The sequence below is a fragment of the Bos grunniens genome, chromosome 25 (genome assembly GCF_055505025.1).
Source record: "Bos grunniens cultivar Pamir isolate PY7600 chromosome 25, Bosgru_T2T1.0, whole genome shotgun sequence".
In the NCBI taxonomy this organism is placed as follows: domain Eukaryota; kingdom Metazoa; phylum Chordata; class Mammalia; order Artiodactyla; family Bovidae; genus Bos; species Bos grunniens.
In genome coordinates this window covers 23,411,446-23,432,460 of record NC_141189.1, presented here as the reverse complement: position 1 = coordinate 23,432,460, position 21,015 = coordinate 23,411,446, and the positions used below count along the sequence as shown (strand labels likewise).

Sequence of the window (21,015 nt, the reverse complement as noted above, 5' to 3'; positions counted from 1 at the left end):
AGAGCAATGAGAATTTTGGTCAGAGATGGTGAGGCAATTAGAGCAGCCTTACCATGAACATCTAACAGTGTCTTTAATTTTCTTTAAAACTATCGGAGAGCAAGATGGTAAAATAGGAGACCCTTGACTTTCCCTCCTTGGATGCACCAAATAAACAGTTAAACAGGGATCCATTCCCCCTGAGATGAATCCAGAACTAGTTGAAAGACTCCTACACATCACACAACTGAGAAAATATCCACATCAAGATGGGTAGGATGAGCTGAGACATACTTGCACCATAAACTCCACCCACAAAACAGTGCATTACAATCAGAATGGAACTCCCAACTCCCAGCTTCACACATTTAGCTCCTCAACTTTTTGTCTACCATCCAAAAGACTGTTTCTCAAACCACCTAGCTCTGAGGGCAAACAGGACGTGGCATTCATGAAGCCCCCTGGAATGTAGAAAGCGAAAAGGCAGTTTCAACAAGTGCATAAGAACTAGGAGTCCTTTAGGAGCCTAAATGGGCAAGTGATCATTTTCTCAGCCTTCAGGGCACTGTCAGGACTTGTCAACACCTTAATCTCCTAAGGCCACTAACACACACAATGGTTTAGACAAGCACAGAAGTTTAAGAGGATCTAAGAATCCCTGGCAAGGCCGGAGAGATCAGAGGTAGAAGTGGAGTGTTATTGCATGCAAAAAAACTTAAGTTGATATTAGCTTTAAAAAGCCTCTTGGTAACTACAAAGAAACATCTTTAGATGTTTTACTCGTTAAAGGAGAAATGATTCAAAATCTATCAAAAAAAAAAAAGAGAGAGAGAGAGAAAACAAAACAAAAAGGAAGACAGCAAGAGAGAAAAAGAGGAACAAAAAAACTATAAAATTAAATAAAACACTTAAAAATGACAATAGTAAATCCTTCCCTATCAATAAATCTAAATGGATTAAGTTCATTATACTCAGAAAATAACAAAGAAACAGAGGGGCTAAATAGATCTATATCAAAGATCCAACTATGTGCTATTTACAAGAAACTTACTGTAGATTCAAGGGTATAAATTGACTAAAATGAAGACATCAGTTCAGTTCAAACGCTCAGTCATGTCCAACTTATCCCACAGAGTCCAAAGTCTGTTCTTTATATCTGTGTCTCTTTTGCTGCCCTGCATTTAGGATTGGCGGTACCATCTTTCTATATTCCATATATATGTGTGTGTATTAATACACGATATTTATCTTTCTCTTTCTGACTTACTTCATTGTGTATAATAGGCTCCAGGTTTATCCATCTCATTAAAACTGACTTAAATGTGTTCCTTTTTATAGCTGAATAATATTCCATTGGTTATATGTACCACAACTTCTTTATCCATTCATCTGCCTATGAACATCTAGGTTGCTTCCGTATCCTAACTATTGTAAATAGTGCTGCAATGAATATTGGGATACATGTATCTTTTTCAGTTCCAGTTTCCTCGAGGTATATGCCTAGTAGTGGGATGTCTTCTATTTCTTTGTCTTGATTATTGCTCTGATTAGGACTTCCAATATTATGTTGAATAGGAGTGCTGAGAATAGGCATCTGTGTCTTATACCTGATCTTAAATGAAAAGCTTGCAGTTTTTCACTGCTGAGTGTAACGTTAACTTTGAGCTTGTTACATATAGGCTTTATTATGTTGAAATATGTTCCTTCTGTACTAAAGTTTTCAGAGTTTTTACTTATCATGAGAGGATGCTGAATTTATCAAATGATTTTTCAGCATTTTTTTAAAAGATCATGTGATTTTTAACCTTTCATTAACTTGGTGCATCACATTTTTTGTGTTTGCTGAATTATTCTTGCATCCCAGGTATAAATCCCACTTGATCTTGGTGTACAATACTTTTATTGCCATGTTGAATTCACTATAGTAGTATTTTGTGCCGTATGTATGAGAAAATGCTGTGCTCATTAATTCTGTTTTTATTTTTATTTTTTGGATTGCCATAAAGTCTTCCATAGTTTTTAGCTAAAACATATTACATTCTCACCAACATGGCTCAGGGTTCAATTTTCTATACATTCTAGATAGCAACTATTATTTTCTCCTTTTAATAGTTGCTATCCTGATGGATGTGAAATGGTTTCTCATTGTAGTATCAATTTATATTTCTCTAATGATCACTGAGAGCCAGGATTTTTCTATACCTAATGTCCAATTACATATAGTCTTTGAAGAAATGTTTATTCAAGTCCTTGCCAATTTTTGGAATAAGTTGTTCTTATTGAATTTCCAATATTTTCTATAAAACCTGGGTATTAATACCTAATCAGATAGATGACTTTCAAATATTTTTTCCATTCCGTGGTTGCCTTTTAACTTAGTTGGCAGTGTAATTATATGTACATAATTTAAAATTTTTTTATAAAATCCAATGTGTCTATTTTTTCTTTTATTTGCTAAGCGATTGGTGTAATGTCCAAGAAATTGTTGCCAAATATTGTGAAACACCTGACCTATGTTTTATTCTATAGTTTCAGGTCTGAAATGTAGGTCTTTGGTCATTTTCATTGAAGTACAGTTGATTTTCAATATTATATTAGTTTTAGGGGTGCATAGCATAATGATTCAGTATTTTGACAGATTATATTCCATTAAAAGTTATTACAAGAAAATGGTTATAGTTTTCTGTGCTGTACAATATATCCTTGTTGCTTATTATTTTATAAGTAGTAGTTTGTATCTCTTAATTTCACATCCCTAATTTCCCCCAGCAGATTTCTCCCTCCCATTTGGTAACCACTAGTTGCCAGGCTTCTCTGTCCATGGGGATTCTCCAGGCAAGAATACTGGAGTGAGTTACCATTCCCCCCTCCAGGGGATCTTCCCAACCCAGGGATCGAACCCAGGTCTCCCGCATTGCGGGCAGATTCTTTACTATTTGAGCCACCAGGGAAGGCCAAGAATACTTGTGGCAATTTCACACTGAATAATTCTCACAAACACACAGGATTGTGAGAGACAGCACAGGGAGAGTTCTCAGAGAAGCAACTCCCTGAGAACATGCTGAGCGCATATTTTATTGGTAATTTATCTTGTAATCTTTAACTAAGAGGAGTAAAGCAAGACAGAGGCGGTAACTCAGGGATTAAGAAGACTTCCTCCTGAAGATCTGAAAGTAATCACATGAGAGCTGTAAAGAAAAGTCTTTAAAGATAAGAGGGTTGTGTGGATCACAATAAACTGTGGAAAATTCTGAAAGAGATGGGAATACCAGACCACCTCACCTGCCTCTTGAGAAATCTGTATGCAGGTCAGGAAGCAACAGTTAGAACTAGACATGGAACAACAGACTGGTTCCAAATAGGAAAAGGAGTATATCAAGGCTATATATTGTCACCCTGCTTATTTAACTTATATGCAGAGTACATCATGAGAAACAGTGGACTGGAAGAAACACAAGCTGGAATCAAGATTGCCAGGAGAAATATCAATAACCTCAGATATGCAGATGACACCACCCTTATGGCAGAAAGTGAAGAAGAACTAAAAAGCCTCTTGATGAAGGTGAAACAGGAGAGTGAAAAAGTTGGCTTAAAACTCAACATTCAGAAAATGAAGATTATGGCATCTGGTCCCATCACTTCATGGGAAATAGATGGGGAAACAGTGGAAACAGTGTCAGACTTTATTTTTTGGGGCTCCAAAATCACTGCAGATGGTGACTGCAGCCATGAAATTAAAAGACGCTTACTCCTTGGAAGGAAAGTTAAGACCAACCTAGATAGCATATTCAAAAGCAGAGACATTACTTGCCAACAAAGGTCCGTCTAGTCAAGGCTATGGTTTTTCCAGTTGTCATGTATGGATGTGAGAGTTGGACTGTGAAGAAAGCTGAGCGGTGAAGAATTGATGCTTTTGAACTGTGGTGTTGGAGAAGACTCTTGAGAGTCCCTTGGACTGCAAGGAGATCCAACCAGTCCATTCTGAAGGAGATCAGCCCTGGGATTTCTTTGGAAGGAATGATGCTAAAGCTGAAACTCCAATACTTTGGCCACCTGATGCGAAGAGTTGACTCATTGGAAAAGACTCTGATGCTGGGAGGGATTGGGGGCAAGAGGAGAAGGGGATGACAGAGGATGAGATGGCTGGATGGCATCACTGACTTGATGGACATGAGTCTGAGTGAACTCCGGGAGTTGGTGATGGACAGGGAGGCCTGGCGTGCTGTGATTCATGGGGTCGCAAAGAGTCAGACACGACTGAGCGACTGAACTGAACTGAACTGAAAGCTGATCTGTCAGCCAGAACATCTAATTTTAGGACAGGGTGTTGTGGTTGGGGGAGTGGGAAGAGCAAGCAAGGAAAAGGGAATGAGTAAAATTAAATTCTAAGAGACATTTCTGAGAAAGCAGTAAAACATGGTTCCCACAAATACTGGAGTGGGTAGCCTATCCCTTCTCCAGGGGATCTTCCCAACCCAGGAATCAAACCAGAGTCTCCTGCATTGCAGGCATATTCTTTACCAGCTGAGCTACCATGGAAACCCACAGTTTGTCTTCTATGTAAGTAAGTATGTTTCTGTTTTTTACATACATTGATTGACATTACTTTTTAGATTCCTCATATTAGGGATATCATGTAGTATTTGTCATTCTCTGTCTCATTTATCTCACTAATCATAATCTCATCAATGTTCATCCACATTGTTGCAAATGGAAGAGCAATATTCCATTGTATGTGTGTGAGAGAGAATGTGTATTTGGGTTGCTTCAATATCTTGGCTATTGTAATGAGTGTTGCTATGAATATTGGCATGCACATATCTTTTTGAATTATAATTTTAATCTTTTTTCGAACATATTCTCAGGAGTGGATTTGCTGGATCATATGGTAATTCTTTTTAATTTTCCACACTGGCTGCACCAATTTACATTTCCTCTAACAATGTACAAGGATTCCCCTTCTTCACATCTTCACCAACATTTGTTATTTGTAGACTTTTTGATGTTGGCCATTCCGACAAGTGTGAGGTGATAGCTTATTGTTGTTTCAGTTTGAATTTCTGTAATAATTATTGATGTTGAGTATCTTTTCATGTGTCTGTGACCATCTCTATGTCTTCTTTGGAGAAATGTCTACTCAAGTCTTCTGCCCATTTTTTGATTGGATTGTTTATTTTTTGTATTCAGTTTAATATTTTGAATATGAACCTTTTGTCAGTTCCATCATTTGGAAATACAGGTATTCCATTCAGTTCAGTTCAGTTGCTCAGTAATGTTCAACTCTTTGTGACCCCATGGACTGCAACATGACAGGCTTCCCTGTCCATCACCAACTCCCAGAGCTTGCTCAAACTCATGTCCATCAAGTCTGTGATGCCATCCAACCATCTCATCCTCTGTCATCCCCTTCTCCTTCTGCCTTCAATCTTTCCCAGCATCAGGGTCTTTTCCAATGAGTCAGTTCTTCGCATCAGGTGGCCAAAGTATTGGAGTTTCAGCTTCAGCATCAGTCCTTCCAATGAATATTCACAGCACTGTTTATAATAGCCAGGACATGGAAGCAACCTAGATGTTCATCAGCAGACGAATGGATAAGAAAGCTGTGGTATATATACACAATGGAACATTACTCAGCCATTAAAAAGAATACATTTGAATCAGTTCTAATAAGGTGGATGAAACTGGAGACTATTACACAGAGTGAAGTAAGCCAGAAAGAAAAACACCAGTACAGTATACTAACACATATATATGTAATTTAGAAAGATGGTAACAATAACCCTGTATGCCAGACAGCAAAAAAGACACAGATGTATAGAACAGTCTTTTGGACTCTGTGGGAGAGGGCGAGGGTGGGATAATTTGGGAGAATGGCATTGAAACATGTATATTATCATACATGAAATGAATTGCCAGTCCAGGTTCGATGCATGAGACAGGGTGTTCGGGGCTGGTGCACTGGGATGACCCAGAGGGATGGGATGAGGAGAGAGGTGGGAGGGGGGTTCAGGATGGGGAACACATGTACACCCGTCGCGGATTCATGTCAATGTATGGCAAAACCAATACAATATTGTAAAGTAATTAGCCTTAAATTAAAATAAATAAATTCGTATTTTAAAAAAAGAAACCTTTCTTATCTCTGCTTGCTATTCTTTGGAACTCTGCATTCAATTGGATATATCTTTTTCTTTCTCCTTTGCCTTTCTCTTTGCTTCTTTTTTCAGCTATTTGTAAGACCTCCTTATATATCACTTTGTCTTCTTGCCTTTCTATTTCTTGAGGATGATTTTGGTAACCACGTTCTGTACAATGTTATGAACCTCCATCCATAGTTCTCCAGGTATTCTATCTACCAGATCTAGTCCCCTGAATCTCTTTGTCACCACCACTGTATAAACATAAGGGATTTGATTTAGATCATACATGAATGGTCTATTAGTTTTCCCTACTTTCTTCAATAAAATTGAATTGTTCAATAAGGAACAGATGTTCTGAGACACAGTCAGCTCCAGGTCTTGTTTTGCTGACTGTACAGAGCTTCTCCATCTTCAGCTTCAAAGAACATAATCAGTCTGATTTTGGTACTGACCATCTGCTGATACCAATGTGTAGAACTGTCTCATATTGTTGGAAGAAAATATTTGCTATAATCAGTGTATTCTCTTGGCAAAACTCTGTTAGCCTTTGCCCTACTTCATTTTGTACTCCAAGGCCAAATTTGCCCATTATTCCAGGTATCTTTTAATCTCTGTAATAGCTTATTTAAGTATCTTTAATTTATATTTTATTTGTGTCTTTCCTAGTGGAATTTTCCTTTTTCTATAGATTTTTCTCTTCCATTTAGAGAAAACCTTTCAGCATTCTTCTAGTATAGGTTTAGTATTGATGAATTCTTTTATTTTTTGCTTCTCTGAGAAGTTTTCTTTACTTCTATGCTAAATGATAATCTTGCTGTGTAAAACATCATCAGTTCAGTTCAGTCACTCAGTCATGTCTGACTCTTTGCGACCCCATGGATCGCAGCACACCAGGCCTCCCTGTCCATCACCAACTCACACAGTCTACTCAAACTCATGTCCATCGAGTCGGTGATGCCATCCAGCCATCTCATCCTCTGTCGTCCCCTTCTCCTCCTGCCCCCAATCCCTCCCAGCATCAGAGTCTTTTCCAGTGAGTGAAGTCTTCGCGTGAGGTGGCCAAAGTATTGGAGTTTCAGCTTTAGCATCAGTCCTTCCAACACCCAGGACAGACCTCCTTTAGGATGGACTGGTTGGACCTCCTTGCAGTTCAAGGGAGTCTCAAGAGTTCAAAAGCATCACAGTTCAAAAGCATCAATTCTTCGGCACTCAGCTTTCTTCACAGTCCAACTCTCACATCCATATATGACCACTGGAAAAACCATAGCCTTGACTAGATGGACCTTTGTTGGCAAAGTAATGTCTCTGCTTTTGAATATGCTATCTAGGTTGGTCATAACTTTCCTTCCAAGGAGTAAGCATCTTTTAATTTCATGGTTGCAATCATCATCTGCAGTGATTTTGGAGCCCAAAACAATAAAGTCTGACAACTGTTTCCACTGTTTCCCCATCTATTTCCCATGAAGTGATGGGACTAGATGCCATGATCTTAGTTTTCTGAATGTTGAGCTTTAAGCCAACTTTTTCTTTCAACTCTCCTCTTTCACTTTCATCAAGAGGCTCTTTAGTTCCTCTTCACTTTCTGCCATAAGGGTGGTGTCATTTGCATATCTGAGGTTATTGATATTTCTCCTGGCAATCTTGATTCCAGCTTGTGCTTCTTCCAGCCCAGCGTTTCTCATGATGTACTCTGCATAGAAGTTAAATAAGTAGGGTGACAATATACAGCCTTGACATACTCCTTTTCCTATTTGGAACCAATCTGTTGTTCCATGTCCAGTTCTAACTGTTGCTTCCTGACCTGCATACAGATTTCTCAAGAGGCAGGTGAGGTGGTCTGGTATTCCCATCTCTTTCAGAATTTTCCACAGTTGATTGTGATCCACAAAGTCAAAGGCTTTGGCATAGTCAATAAAACAGAAATAGATGCTTTTCTGGAATTGTCTTGCTTTTTCAATGATCCAGCAGATGTTGGCAATTTGATCTCTGGTTCCTCTGCCTTTTCTAAAACCAGCTTGAACATCTGGCAGTTCACAGTTCACGTATTGCTGAAGCCTGGCTTGGAGAATTTTGAGCATAACTTTACTAGCATGGTATATACTCCTTTTAATATTGCTGGTGAACTGGTTCACTACTCTTTTGTTAAAAAATTTTATGTCAAAGTTCATAAGGTGTGTAGTTTTTTTTCCTATATTATCATTTTTCCTAGTTTTAGTATCAAGATAATGCTCATCTTATAGAAAGAATTAGAAAGTGTTCCTTTCTCTTCAGTTTTTGGAAGAGTTTGAGAGGGCTGATACTTGTTCTTCCTTAAATGCTCAGTAGTATTTGCCAGTGAATGTCTGTAACAATATCTATGTATATGTCTGTAAATCTGTTAAATCTAGAGTGTTCTGTATATGTCTGTTAAATATAGTTGACTCATGGTGTTTTAATATCCTCTATTTCTTTACTTATGTTCCACTTCATCGTTCTATCCATTAATGAATGCAATACTGAAGTATTCCACTATTATTATAGAGCTGTTTATTTCTCCCTTCAATTTTGTCAGTTTTGCTTTTAATATATTTTATGGTCTATTGTTAGGTGATAGCTATTTATAATTATTACATTTTTTGCTGCACTGAAACCCTTATAAGTATATCATGTCCTTTGTATTTTGTAATCTTTTTTATATTTTAAGTCTCTTTTGTCTGATAAAAGCGTAACTACCCTGCTATTTTGTGTCGTGTTCTGCACGCAGGTTGGAAAAGAATTTCCAGACATGAGACAGAATGAGAAGGAAATAAAGTTTATTAGATAGAAAGATGGTGTTAGAACAGTGGGCCAGCCCAAGGGAGAACTGACATTGAACAGGGGTCTTTAGTCCACTTTTATACCCAAGGTACAAGGAATGGGATAGGGGTCTTGTGGGTCATTTGCTGATCGGATGAAGCACGTATACTGGGTGGAGAGAAGAATAAGGCAAATACACCTTCTCCCTGTAGGGTAGGAGGGGAGACAGGTTATAGTGGTCAGGAGGATTTGAAATCCACTAACAGTTACAACATGGGGGAGGGAAGGATGATAAGGGTCTGGTTTTTCCATTCCTGTATTCCAAGACCCTCCTTGGTTTTATCCACTCTTTCTTGGGTCACCACGTTTTGGTTACTATTTGCATGGAATGTCTTTTTCCCATCCTTTCACGCTCATTGTATTTGTTTCCTGGATTTAAAGTGAGTCTCTTATAACAAAATAACATATAATTAGACCGTGACTTTTAACCATTCTGCCAATCTCTGCCTTTGGATTGGAAAGTTTAATTTATACATTTAAAGTAATTATTGGTAAGACATGACTTATTTCTGACATTTTGCTGTTAGTTTTCTATATGCCTTACTGCTTTTTTGTTCTTCACTTCCTACATTATGTTCTCTTGTGTTAGGTCACTTATATTTTGTAGTAACATGTTTAAATTCCTTACGTATATCCTTTTATGCATATTCTATAGCTATTTTTCATTGTGGTTACTGTGTTGATTATATTTAACATCTAAAGTTATAACACTAATTGTATTTATAGCAGCATAACTTCAATAACAATTATTTTGCTTCTTTATAGTTCTGTCTCTACCCATTTTTTGCTGATGTCACAAAATTATATCTTTATACATTGTGTGAACAATGAATTAGTCTTTCATGTGCATGCATGCTAAGTTGCTTCAGTTGTGTCTGACTCTTTGTGACCCCATGGACTGTAGCCCAGCAGGCTCCTCTGTCCATGGAATTGCCCAGGCAAGAATACTGGAGTGGGTTGCCATGCCCTTCTCCAGGGGATCATTCCAACCCAGAGTCTTTTACAATGATATGTAGAAAATAAAATGTGAATTTACAAAACAAAGTTTTGTAATTGTAGTTATAATTACTATTATACTAGTAATTTAAATATATATTGATCTCAAACCATGTAGAAAAAAATGAGTTATAAATTTGTGTTATATTAGCTCTTATTAATAGTAATTGCTATATATTTACCTTAATTGAAATATTTATTCTTTCATATTGCCTTGAGTTACACCTTGATGTCCTGTAATTTTACCCTGCAAAACACCCTGTACCATTTCTTGGAGAGCAGATCTAACAGTAACAGATTCCCTCAGTCTTTATTAATCTGTGAATGCCTTAATTTTTCCCTTACTTTTGAAAGGTAATTTTCCCAGATATAGGATTTCTGTTGACAGTTTTTTAAAAGCACTTTGAGTATATTTGGCCCACTGCCTTCTGACCTCCAAAATTTCTGATGGGAAATCTGTTCATGATCTTATTGAGGATTCCATGTATATGATTGGTCTCATTTCTTTTACAGATTTCATGATTCTTTTTTTGTCTATGGTTTTGGAAAGCTTGATTTTAATGTGTCTTGGTGTGGTTCTCTTTGAATTCATCTCTTTTTAATTTCATTGATCTTCTTGGATGTCTGTATTCAAATGTGAGAAGTTTTAGTATCGTTTATTCAAATATTCTCTCTGTCCTTTTCTTACTCTCTTCTTCAGGAGACCTACAGTGGCTATGTTCATCCACTTAATGGCTTCAAATGTACCTTAGGCTCAATCTACTGCTCTTTAATGCTTTTTGTTTTCTTTTTCATGTTCCATTGTCATAGCTTTGTCTGCTGATTATTCTGCCTACTCTAATCTGCCTTTGAATCCTTTTAGTGAATTTCTCATTTCAATTAGTTGTTGTACTTAACAATGCTAAAATTTATTTTAGTTTCTGTTTATAGTTTCTCTTTATTGATACTTCCATTTTGTTCATAAATAATTTTCTTGACTTTCTCCACATCTTTTTTTAATTCCTTGAACACCTTTAAGATAGTCACTTTAAAGTATCTGTCTAGTAGATTTACATCAGGTTTTTTTTTTTTTAGGGGTAGTGCCTGATTATTTATTTATTTTTAGATGGCTCATGCTTTCTTGTTGGTCTGCACCTCTACAATCAGAAGTAGCAATAAACAATTAGAGCACAGATGCCCTTTATTTGGAGGACAGAATCTTGTTTGCTCATCCTGTCTCCCCCTAGCGATGTAAAAGCTGCTTCAAGAACATATGCACTGAGATGACCCAGAGGGATGGTATGGGGAGGGAGGAGGGAGGGGGGTTCAGGATGGGGAACACATGTATACCTGTGGTGGATTCATGTTGATGTATGGCAAAACCAATACAATATTGTAAAGTAATTAACCTCCAATTAAAATAAATAAATTTATATTTTAAAATAATAATAAAAAAAAGAACATATGCACAAATGTGGCTTGGTGTGGGGGTGGAGGATGGTAGACACTAGTATGCTAACAGCTGAAACTGACTGCAATTAACCACAATTTACAGTCCAAATCTTCCCCTAGGAATTTGCAAGCTTTCAGTAGACTACAGAGTCCCAAAATAATTTTATTAGACAGAGATAAATTCTTGGTGCTCCCTACTCAGCTATCTTCCCAGAATTCTTTGAATCTGTTTTTCACAAATATGTTATTATGTTAATAATTTAATCATTGATTTACACTCATTTGTTACTCTGTTGTTTAAAGTGGCCTATATCCCATAGGTTCAAAATATTCTGCAAGATAAATTGAGCTTTTCAGCCCATGAATTAAGGATGTAGTCTTAGAAATTCATTTTGAAATATGAAAAATATTGAAGTTTCTAAAATATTTGTTTTATTATTGATTTTTACTTTAATTCCATGTTGTCAGATATTTTCTCTGAATATTATAAAATTTTTATAATATGTTCAGACTTCTTTTATGACTAATATATGACTAAAATAAGAGCTAGGATCCCAATTCTGCTCATTTGCAACTTAGATGATTCTCACAAAGTAATATTGCATATAACAGAGAGACTCCATTTATCATCACTACCAAAAAGTCGGATATCACTGAGCCTAGACTAGCCCAGGCACTCCTTCTATGGCAGTCTTGGATTATGCAATCCTGAAATCCCTTGGGACTAAACTAATGAAGATTTATTAGAGAAAATAAGATACCAAAGTTCAAAAATAGCCATCCAGTTATCAATGCTGGACATCACACTATTGATTTAGATCTCTTTTACTTTTTAGAGTTGTCAAAGTTTTAATTTTAATACATGACAATAGCTTACAACAGCAATGACTTTGTAATCACTGGGAAAGAAGTTATTTACTAAAGCTCTGGGTTATAACCTTCTTAGAGGCATGGGCTGGAAAGTGTCAGGTCTTCTATGTTATTTGTGTATACTATATGCTCAGTGAGATATAGTTGACTTATGTCCATCGTTGTTCTTTTATTTTAGGTAAGATCAAAAATTGGTTATTGCCCACAATTTGATGCCTTGCTGGATTACATGACTGCTCGAGAAATAATGGTCATGTATGCCAGATTGTGGGGGATTCCTGAGACCAAAATTAACAATTATGTAAAGAAGTCAATGGAAGCACTGAATCTGGAATCCTATGCTGACAAGTATATTTACACTTACAGGTGAGATATTATACTGATGCTCTCATTGCAGCTAATATTGAGGAGCCTTCTGCTGATTCTGATCTTTGGAATCAGTGCCCACAATCTAGCCAGAGTTCCACTGACAAACAGAAGCAATGACTGGGAAATAATCTACTGCCTTGCCAGTAGTGGGATATCAGCAATAAAGCAGACCTAATTAGGCGTGCTGTGATGCATGGGGTCACAAAGAGTCAGACACAACTGAGCAACTGAACTGAACTGAATTAGTATCACAATTTTCCCTTGCAGAGATGAAACACAATCCTGGTTCAATCGCAAATGTAGTCATTGAATTTATAATGAATTATAAATGAAAGCATCTCTCTCTCTTATTCTCTGTTGTTCTTTGTCTCTCAAGGACCATGTGAAATTCTTTGTATTGGCTTGGTAAATATATTGTTTATATATCTGGGAATCTAAAGGAACTCTGGTAGACAAAAGTCACTTTTCTACATTTCAAATGAAAATGACTTGATTTATATATTTGCATTTGGATCTGATGCCTTGGCTGCGTGCATGCGTGTCCCACTCGTTGTTACCCTATGGACTGTAGCCCACCAGACTCCTCTGTCCATGAGGTTCTCCAGGCAAGAATACTGGAGTGGGTTGCCATGTCCTCCTCCAGGGGATCTTCCCGACCTGGGGATCAAACCCATGTCTCTTAAATCTCATGCATTGGCAAGCAGTTCTTTATCACTAGTGCCACATGGGAACCCCAATGCCTTGGTTGAATGACATGCAGTCAGCATTTTTAATATCTTGGATGTTTCCTATGACTCAGCATTTTGGAAATAATTTAATTGTTTCCTGTCAATAATGGATATACATTAAATATATGTTTTTAATGTATTCAATTACTGACACATATACCCATCTGTTTCTGCTTTCTCTCTCCTTCCTTAACTATGAAGTGGAGGAAACAAACGTAGACTGAGTACTGCTATTGCTCTCATGGGAAAGCCCTCAGTCATCTTCCTAGATGAACCATCAACTGGTATGGACCCAGTAGCCCGGCGCCTACTCTGGAATGCAGTGACACAGACACGTGAAAGTGGCAAAGCAATCATCATAACATCCCACAGGTGCAGCTCACTGGGAGGCTCGGTTAAGGGTTAGAAGAGTTATAATCGTATGACCTATGGGAAGGAGTTTTCATTGAGAGGAGAGGGCAGGAAGTTCAGGAACTGTTCCACTTGAGGATTTGGTCTTTTAGTACTTTTAAAAAAATTAAAGTGCAGTTGATTTACAATATTATATTAGTTTCAAGTGTGCAACTTAGTGATTCAATATTTTTATAGATTATACTCCATTTAAAGTTAGTAAAAATATTGGCTATATTCCATGTGCTGTACATTATATCCTGTAGATTATTTTACGACTTTGAGTTTGAAAATATCTCCATTTGCCATGATGTTGATGAGGGGCAGATAAAACTTCCGTTTTCAGAGAGGGTCGCAAAATACTGGCTATTTGAACTATAGAATATCTTCTGATAGAGATTTTTTAAAGCTCCACATCATTTTGGTGTTTTGTTCTACTAGTATGGAGGAATGCGATGCTCTTTGTACTAAGCTGGCCATCATGGTGAAGGGAAAGTTTGTGTGCCTGGGCAGCCCTCAGCATCTCAAGAACAAATTTGGCAATGTTTACATCCTAAAAGTCAAGATCAATATTGATGAAAATAAGGACAAATTAGAGCACTTTAAAACTTTTGTTGAAACAGCTTTTCCAGGTAAACTTGGTTGGTTGGGTTAGCTTTGATATAGATGTGTTAAACCATATTTATTGTTCTCACCTTCCATATGCTGTGTATCTCCAGTAACTATTTCTTGTGAATTATTGATATTAATTGCCCTTCCATGTTGAATTATTTTTGGAATGCTTGTTCTTTTAAACTTTTTATGTTTGGTTATGCTCAGAAGTTTACACAAAGAACAGAAATATTCACCAATATCTTGGTGTATATTAACTAGTAAGGTAGTTGTGACATTAGAGCTGTCCATATGACCTATATACCTAAAATCATGTTTGAACATAATTCTCAATTTTTAGTAAATAGAACCTGTATTAGTTTACTAGGGCTGCTATAATAAGATACCACAGACTGACTGGCATAAAGGCAGAAATTTATTTTCTCAGAGTTCTGAGATTAGAAGTTCAGTATTAAGATTTCAGGAGGTCTGGTTTCTCCTGAGGGCTCTCTTTTTGGCCCGCAAATGGCCTCCTTCTCTCTCTGTGTCATCAGACAGCTTTTTTTCTGTGTGTATCCATGCCTGGTGTCTCTTACTCTCCTTATAAGGACATCAGTCACAGTAGATCCAGGTATCACCCTTATGATCTCACTTATCATTAATTACTTCCTTAAAAGACATATGACCAAACACAAGCAACTGGGGTTAGGGCTTCAGCAAATGAATTTGGTGGGGGTGGGAGTGGGGGATGGGAAATGACACAATTCTTTCCATAATATCACTCATGAAAAGTTTTAAGGTTTTTTACCTCACACTGAATATATAACTGTGGTCTTTTGCTGTCCCAGTCAGGATATGAAACTGAAATTCAAACAAGAACCGCTAAGCTTTCTTCTCCTTAAGCATTTTTTTGACTATATGGTACAATGCCAGAGACAGCAATTATTTCTTTCTATCTCTTATCTTTCCTTCCTAAATATAAAGAAGAAACATGGTATTAATATAAAGAAACATTTATTAATTCTGCTTTTTCATCTTAGTTTCCATTCTGCTATGCTGAGCAAAATATCACAGATATCCCCCTTGTGTGTCAGGCTGAGGAGTTGGAAGTTTATCTTCCAAGCAATAGAAAACAGCCTAATTGATTACACAGTAAGAATGGAGAGCAGAAAATAAAAAGAAATAGAAGGTAGAGCAGATCTGGGGGAACAGATGTATGGGAAATAGAACTATCTCAGTGTTGTTATTAATAGTCTATTAAGAAGTTTAATACTCATTTATGCATTCATTCAGCAAATATTTCTGAGATATAGTGCCTACATCACTACAAAGAAAAGCTGTGAACAGAAAGTCTCATTTGCTGTGTGCTGTCCTAACAACTTTCTCTAGGACAAGTCTTAAAGAAGAGACACTAAACATCAGAGACCTATAATTGAGGATGTGGACACAAAAGCTTTAATAGAAATGTGGGTTTGAGGAACATTTTCAACTGAAGGTGGCTGTTCCTTGCATTATTATATTTGCATCCACCTGTGCCATGACATAAATAAAATATTTAAATCAATGATATTCACATTATACCTGCCAGCAATTGAATGGAAAATAAGTTATGGAATAATCATATACCAGATTACCACTGTGCAGAAGGGGAGATGAATGAAATAACTATATATAACAGCATGAGTCAAACTTATAATATTGAGAATCATATAAAGATGGCAACATAGGTCATTCCCAACATCAGTTGGGAAAATCATATTCATAAGAAGACCAACTAGTAACTATCTGTAGACAAGACACCATTATGAAAATCCCAGAACCTGGAGGTAAGGTTGAAGCAACCTCCTGGGCAATAGAAACCAAGAGAGCTATGAGAAGGGTAAGAGGAGAAGCTATACACTGACTGTATCAACCCTCCCTTAGACCTGCAGTTTCTCCACTTTGGAAAAGAGGGTCAGTGGTGTTCATCAGGTCCCCCAGGGTTGCAGAATGCTTCTTCAGAGGCCCAGTTGGGTCTTAACTCTCAAGGGTCACTGGGTGAACCTGTGAGACTTTACCACTGGAGACTACGGAAAGACAGAGAAGAGGGCTGGTGCTTCAACCACTAAGCACTCCGATCTTAGCAAAACCACATTCTTTCTTGCAGCAGCATTGGAGTAGAGTTCCAGGCCAATGGCTCTGCTCATCTGCAAAGCTGAATTGGTGGCCATGTCTGGTGTGAGAGCTTGGAGGGTACTTCTACCATATTTGAGTTCCTAGCCAATTAGCTGTACCAGGGGTAGAGTCATTCTATAGCCCTGCTGACTAGAGAAGTAGATTCAAAGCCCCTGACCATCTGCTGAGTATAGCCTCTAGTTTCCTCCAACCAGGAAACCTGGCCAGAGAATTTAGGAAGAACCATGGAACCCAACCTATAGCTGCACTTTGGCCTTATCTGACCAAAGAGCTCAAAGGGCAGGTCTGCCTGATGTGGGTCCCCAGCCAACAAACCCTATCAGCTATGGGGCCTGTTCCATGGCCCTATCTAGGAAGAGAAGCAAATTCACAGCTCTACCCAACAGCTGAGTATAGCTTCCAACTCACCTGACCAAGAAGCCTGGCCAGTGAATTTGGGCATCTGTTAAGCCCATTCTACAGACATGCTTGGTTGGGAGCCAAACCAACAGTCTTGCCCAACGGTTAAGTATAGCCTCTGGCCTTACATCACCATGATGGCCTTGGATGGCCTTGGAATCTAGCCTATGATATTGCCCACCTGCAGAGCCCAAATTATAGCTTTGCTCAATTGCTGAACACAGCATATGGATTTGCTCATGTAAAAAGTCCAGTCAGTGACTCTGCTCATTCATAGCATAACCTAGGGCCTGACTTGAAGACAGAGACCAGACAGTGACCCTGTCTGACCACAGAGTACAGTCTCGAGCCCATACAACTGTGGAATATAACTGGCGGCCCTCTTGAAAGTAGCCCAGCCTGTAGCCTTAGCCAGCAATGAAGCACAACCAACAGCCTACTAGACTGTGAAGGCTAGCCTACAGTCCTACCCAACTTTGAGTGCAGTTTACTTTCCAGTATAATCATGAGCACAGCGTGAAGCCTCATCTAACTATAAAGCCCTGTCTGTGGCTCCACCTGAATGTAGAGACCAGAAATTGGCACCATCCAGTCAAGGAGCACAATATGAACCCTTCCCCCAAGAGCAATTGTGTCCACCCCATATGTAGCCTTGCCCAATCATGGAGTCAAAGAATGGTCCTACCCTGCCAGGGAGCACAGCCTGTACCTCAATAGGCCAGAGGTGATTACAGATCTCAGTTAATGTTACCACTAGACTGTGAAGTAATAGCCTGTAGTCATAAGTCTTGCCCATCCAGGGAGCCTATCCAGCCGCCATGCATGAACAGCTCAGCTGGAAGGTCAGTTCAGCCACAGAAATCAGACAGCAGCCCTGCCCATCCACCCACCTTCAACCTCAGATCACAGGCAGTGTACTTGCCCAAGCCAAGACCCTGTTAGCATGACTGCCTGCCCCTGGATGCTGCCACACAAATGGTCCAAACCTCTAGCTGAGCTGATGAGTGAAGGTGTGTCCCTGCTGAAGTGAGTCTGTAAACTCTACAAGAGGAGACTACTTATCAAAAGTGGATACAAACTCAAGGAATCAAGGACCACAGAGAGTCAGGTATATATAACACTACCCAAAGAAACTAATGAAACTCCTTAAAGAAATGGAGATCTATGGGCTGTCTGCCAAGGAATTTAGAACAATCCTTTTAAAGATGTTTAATGAACTATATGAACACACAGACAACCAAGTGAAATTAGTTGTACAATGCAAAAAGAAAATGAAAAATACAACAAGAAGAAAAAATAGGCACCATAAAAAAGCCCAAACAGAAATCCTAGAACTGAAAATATAATGACTAAACTGAAAAATTCAGCAGATTCAACCAATCAGAAGAAAGAATTAGTGAACTATGAGATAGGTCATTTGAAATTATCCAATCGGAGATGCAAAAAGAATGAAGAGTGATTAAAAGATGAAGTAAGCTGACAAAATTTACAGGGCACTATAACAGAAACAATTTATATTTTATGGAAATCCCAGAAGGAGAAGAAAAAAGGACTGAAAGTCTATTTAAAGAAATAATAGCTGAAAATTTCCCAAACTTTGGGAGGGATATGGATTTTCAGATTCATGAAGCCCAAAGAACTCCAAATAGTTGAACCAGAAAGGGGCTAAAGAATATTGTAATAAATTTGTCAAAAGTCAAAGACAAAAAGCAGGAGAAAAGTATTTTGTCAAACAAGGGAACCCCATTAACCTATCAGCAGATGTCTCAGTGGAAAATTTTCAAGCTGAGAGAAATTGAAAATATATATTCAAAATACTGAAAGAAAAAATGTCAACCAACAGTACTATAACTGGAAGAGCTATCCTTCAGATGAAGCCCAGGAAAAGATGAAGCCTGTTTAAGTTTATTAAATTCTCCAATCAAAAGACAGACATTAGTCAAATGGATAAAAACACATGGACCCATAAATTTTGTCCATAGAGTTAGCTGGAGTCCCAAACTCTCTGAATATGGAGGAAGTCATTTTCTTCTTTCTTTTCATTAAGAAAATGTTTTCCAGAGGCCTCACACTGAACCCATTCCAGTTTAAGTTGGACCTAGTCTGACTCTGAATTGGAGAAGGAAGTGGCAACCCACTCCAGTGTTTTTGCCTGGAGAATCCCAGGGACGGCGGCACCTGGTGGGCTGCCGTCTATGGGGTCGCACAGAGTCGGACACGACTGAAGCGACTCAGCAGCAGCAGCAGCAGCAGCAGCCTGACTCTGAACCCAGTTTGGTTGTTGACAGAGAGCTAATGATGTTTAAGTCAGATCCAGTCCAACTCCATACCCAGTCAGGTTAAAAAAGGAAAAAAACAGAAACCTCAAATCAAGTTACAGAGCTCTTGACAGAAAAGCTAGGAACTCGGATATCCAAGAGGGACTTACTTAATACCTTCAGGTCCAGTGAGAAAGTAGTGAAAACGAAAGGCTCAGCGAGTACCTACATCTGGTTGCACTTTGCTTATAGAGCCATTGGGCATCCTTTTGGATCCCACTTTACTTCCCTGGTGGCTCAGACAGTAAAGAATCTGCCTGCAGTGCAGGAGACCAGACTGATTCCTGTGTCAGGAAGATCCCCTAGAGAAGGGAATGGCAATTCATTCCTGTATTCTTGCCTGGAGAATTCCATGGATAGCGGAGCCTAGCAGGCTACAGTTCAAGGGGTCACAAAGAATCAGACATGTCTGAGCAACTGACATTTTCACTTTTTTCACTTTCACTTTGATGTCAGAACTACTCATCTGATGCATATCAAAAATTTTCAAGAGTTTATCAGAGTGTACATTGATTCTAATTGGGCATCACCAAACCAAAGGTGGTTAGGAGGTCTCCACAGACAGGAATTAGGGGAGAGATGTTTATAGAGAAGACATGGGAAAAAGTAAGGAAATATTTGATTTGCTAGAGCTTAAGCAGTTGCCTTATTTGGGGAAACATAGTTGGCTCTTTGTGATTGGTTGTTCTTAGAGTTGATTTCCTCAGATTCAAGTACATTTGCTTTGGCTTAGGTTTTTATTTCCTTACATAGACTATCAAGGAATTAGAGCCACCTCAGTCTAATGGCTTCCTAGTTTGATTATATTAACATATTTAAAATATTTAAAATCTCAATTAATTTGCTGCTGCTGCTAAGTCGCTTCAGTCGTGTCCAACTCTGTGCGACCCCATAGACGGCAGCCCACCAGGCTCCTCTAAATTTTAATAACTTACAAAATACAATGATAAGCATAAACAAATATGTTTGTTCTAAATCTGGAAAGTATACCACTTCTTCCCCCAATTTGCACCAGAGGATTCTTATTCACTTAAAAAAGAACATACAGCCTGACTTTGGTGGTTTATATGTATGATTTCCTCTTTAACCTAGCATAGGATCATAAGAATAGCAAGAAAGCCTCTTCTCTCTTCCCCAGGAAACATGCTGTACATACATGTTCATAAAGCCAGAATGAAAATCCCACCCATTTATATTCTCAGCCCTATGTTCAGGGATTACATCTTACAGCATTAGAATTTTGGAAGGCTCAAGTTTCATCCTTTAGACATGTGAGTTGACAACATTTTGTGCCTGAAAGTCTGTCCTCAATAATTCCTAAAAATCCATAAAACAAAGCCTATTACACCAGGAATAAATCTGCTGAAGAAATTAACTGTATCATGTAAAGAGGTAGGCTTTTGGATTACATCCCTTTTTTTACTAGCCATATCTATTTATGCCTCTGTTATACATATAATTAAGCTGATGTATCAGTATTTTGACATTTAAAAAGCAATATGCAAAATTACGTATCTATCCTATCTTTTCTTTCTTAGGTAGTGAATTAAAAGATGAGAATCGAGGGATCATTAACTACTATGTTCCCAGCAAGAACAATAGCTGGGGAAAGGTGAATGTAGAAACCATGCCCTTCTGATATTAATATGTTAAGAGAAAACTAAAGCATTTGGGATTTGGTCTTATGAAATGGGCTATAGGAGGAGTAGAGACTTTAGGTTACTTTCAATGGTCCAAGGAATTAATTTTAATTAAGTCAGATTTCCACCTTTAAGTCCCATTTTTTGTCTATAT

The 21,015-nt window shown here is 38.1% G+C and overlaps 1 protein-coding gene across 1 annotated transcript in view; it reads left to right on the top strand.

The window, feature by feature from the left end:
• Positions 1-21,015, top strand: part of LOC147345296 (phospholipid-transporting ATPase ABCA3-like) — a 238,869-nt gene that overhangs the window by 217,381 nt on the left and 473 nt on the right. The window contains exons 26-29 of the mRNA XM_086375383.1: positions 12,430-12,617; positions 13,550-13,720; positions 14,180-14,370; positions 20,760-20,833. Coding sequence (XP_086231509.1) covers positions 12,430-12,617; positions 13,550-13,720; positions 14,180-14,370; positions 20,760-20,833 — 624 coding nt within the window. The remainder of the gene's footprint in view (positions 1-12,429; positions 12,618-13,549; positions 13,721-14,179; positions 14,371-20,759; positions 20,834-21,015) is intronic.